We start from the raw sequence: 1,897 nt of genomic DNA, 5'->3' as shown, positions 1-1,897 counted from the left end.
TTTTTTTTTTAAACTTTAACATTCTGCTCCGTATTTTCAAAAGAACGGAATAAAATGGACTCCATAGAAACCATTACCGGTCCAGTCCGATCCGTGGCATTTTTCTGAGATGCCGTTGATTCCGTCCACCCGCCTATGAGGCAGTGACTCCTTCCCACTCCACCAGGTACTGCACCTTGCCGTCGGCGGTGACCCGTCGGGCCAGGACTTTATACCTCTCCCCGCACGCCAGACGCCCCGCTACCCCGAAGTAGCTGCTGATGGAGCTCTTGAGGTGCGAGAGCTGGGTGTTGGGGTCCATGCCGTGGACTATGTCCGTGGGGTGGAGTCCTGGGAGGGCGCTCAGCAGCTCCGTGGCTGAGCCGTCGGTGTCTGGAAGCCTGGGGGGAGGGGGGAGTTCAGGTTTGGGGGGCTTTGGGCTTCGCCGCGGTCGGCCGCGTTTCCGTTTCAAAGGTGGAGGGGAGAAAGGCATGTTGCAGGTAGCAGTTTGCATCTTGTTGGAACTGTAGAGACTGATGGAGGTTTGTTGGAAAATAACAAAAGAAGAAAGAAAAGTGCTTTCATTACAGATAAATCACCAAAAGAAGAAAAACATGGCTGAGCAGATGTCTGCAAAGAATGAAACATAAGCAAGTCGCTGATTTGAGCGGAAAAGAACTTTTTCCAATTTAACAAGACGATCCACCTTTAACCCTTTAAAGGGAAAGTTAGCGTTTTTGATCCCTTGCATTACCCTGACAAATGGAGTTGGAAAAAAGGTAAAAATCTAATTGAAAAGTTAAAAAGTTAATTAGCCTAGTAAGCAATTATATTTAGGTTTATAAACTAAAAAAACCTAAGTGCCAGTATCAGCATTAATACCTCTAAGGTTATGTTGGACCAAAGAAAATGTGTTTCTACAATGAAGAGGAGTATCTTCTCAGCATGACTCTGCCACCACCGTGTTACTGCTAATTTGGTCTAGTCAACCACATAAAAGTCTGCAGCTGTATGTTAAAACAGGCAAGTAAGTAAGTAACACTGCTGGTAAAGAGCTCTGCGTAATCTCAAATCCGACCACTAGATGTCAGTAACTGAATGAATGATGTCTGGATCTTGGATGGTAAAATAAAATGAGCTCTTTCATTCCTTCTACCAGCAGTGCGGAAAAATGCCTGATTTGTGATTGACTAACTTTAGCATCTCAGTCGGTGGCTGTTCGTCTTTACATGATGGTAATAAACTCTATGTCCATGAATTAAACTCCTTATTTAGTTTAGAGTAAACTCCTTGTCTAGGGACCAACTATGTGGTATGAGGATTTTTATCTCGCTATCAGCAGGTTAACTTCAGACTTCTCTTGCTATTTGCGCTCCAGTCAGCTAAGCTTCATTAAATGCCAACCTGGACGGTCTGGAAAGACTTGTTGAGGTAGTTTCTGAGGTGCTGACGGCACCGATGGATTCCACATCAGAAGACTGCAATGAGAGGAGAGGCTTGTCGCTCCTGCTGCTGTAAGGAAAAAAATTAAAAGAAAGAAAGAAAAAGAGGTGAAAAACCAACAAAAAAACAAAGCTAGATAAATGTTTTGTTGGTACTTAAATAGCATGCGTTAACGTTTTATGGGCACTGATTTAAATAAAACTTTTCTTCTGTGTTCTTTATGCTTCAAACTGACGTTTATGATTACAGACGCAGTGATGGTGAATATTCTCAGCATTCCAGGTCATAGTCATTCCAAAAAAACTGTGTGAAGACGTTTCTCTTCTACGGAGCCCCTCTGATGACATGGTCAAAAAATTTTTTTAATTGTGGCCAGGAAGTAGTATTTCGTGGCCACGCAATAAGTTTAACGTGCGCACGAAATACTTATTAATAATATTAATATCATTCCTGGACAACTGGGTAAGCAAATCGA

At 42.9% G+C, this 1,897-nt stretch overlaps 1 protein-coding gene across 1 annotated transcript in view; it reads right to left on the bottom strand.

Moving 5' to 3' along the window:
- The window catches only part of mtf2 (metal response element binding transcription factor 2), a 26,194-nt gene continuing 24,297 nt past the window's right edge, over positions 1-1,897 (bottom strand). Inside the window, exons 14-15 of the mRNA XM_015396085.1 lie at positions 1,384-1,491; positions 1-512 (exon numbers count right to left, since the gene is read on the bottom strand). Coding sequence (XP_015251571.1) covers positions 134-512; positions 1,384-1,491 — 487 coding nt within the window. The 3' untranslated portion in view covers positions 1-133. The remainder of the gene's footprint in view (positions 513-1,383; positions 1,492-1,897) is intronic.

This window comes from Cyprinodon variegatus, unplaced genomic scaffold (assembly GCF_000732505.1).
Source record: "Cyprinodon variegatus isolate N-32 unplaced genomic scaffold, C_variegatus-1.0 Scaffold775, whole genome shotgun sequence".
NCBI lineage: Eukaryota > Metazoa > Chordata > Actinopteri > Cyprinodontiformes > Cyprinodontidae > Cyprinodon > Cyprinodon variegatus.
Note: the sequence above shows the minus strand (reverse complement) of the source record. Positions and strands in the feature narration are given on the sequence as shown.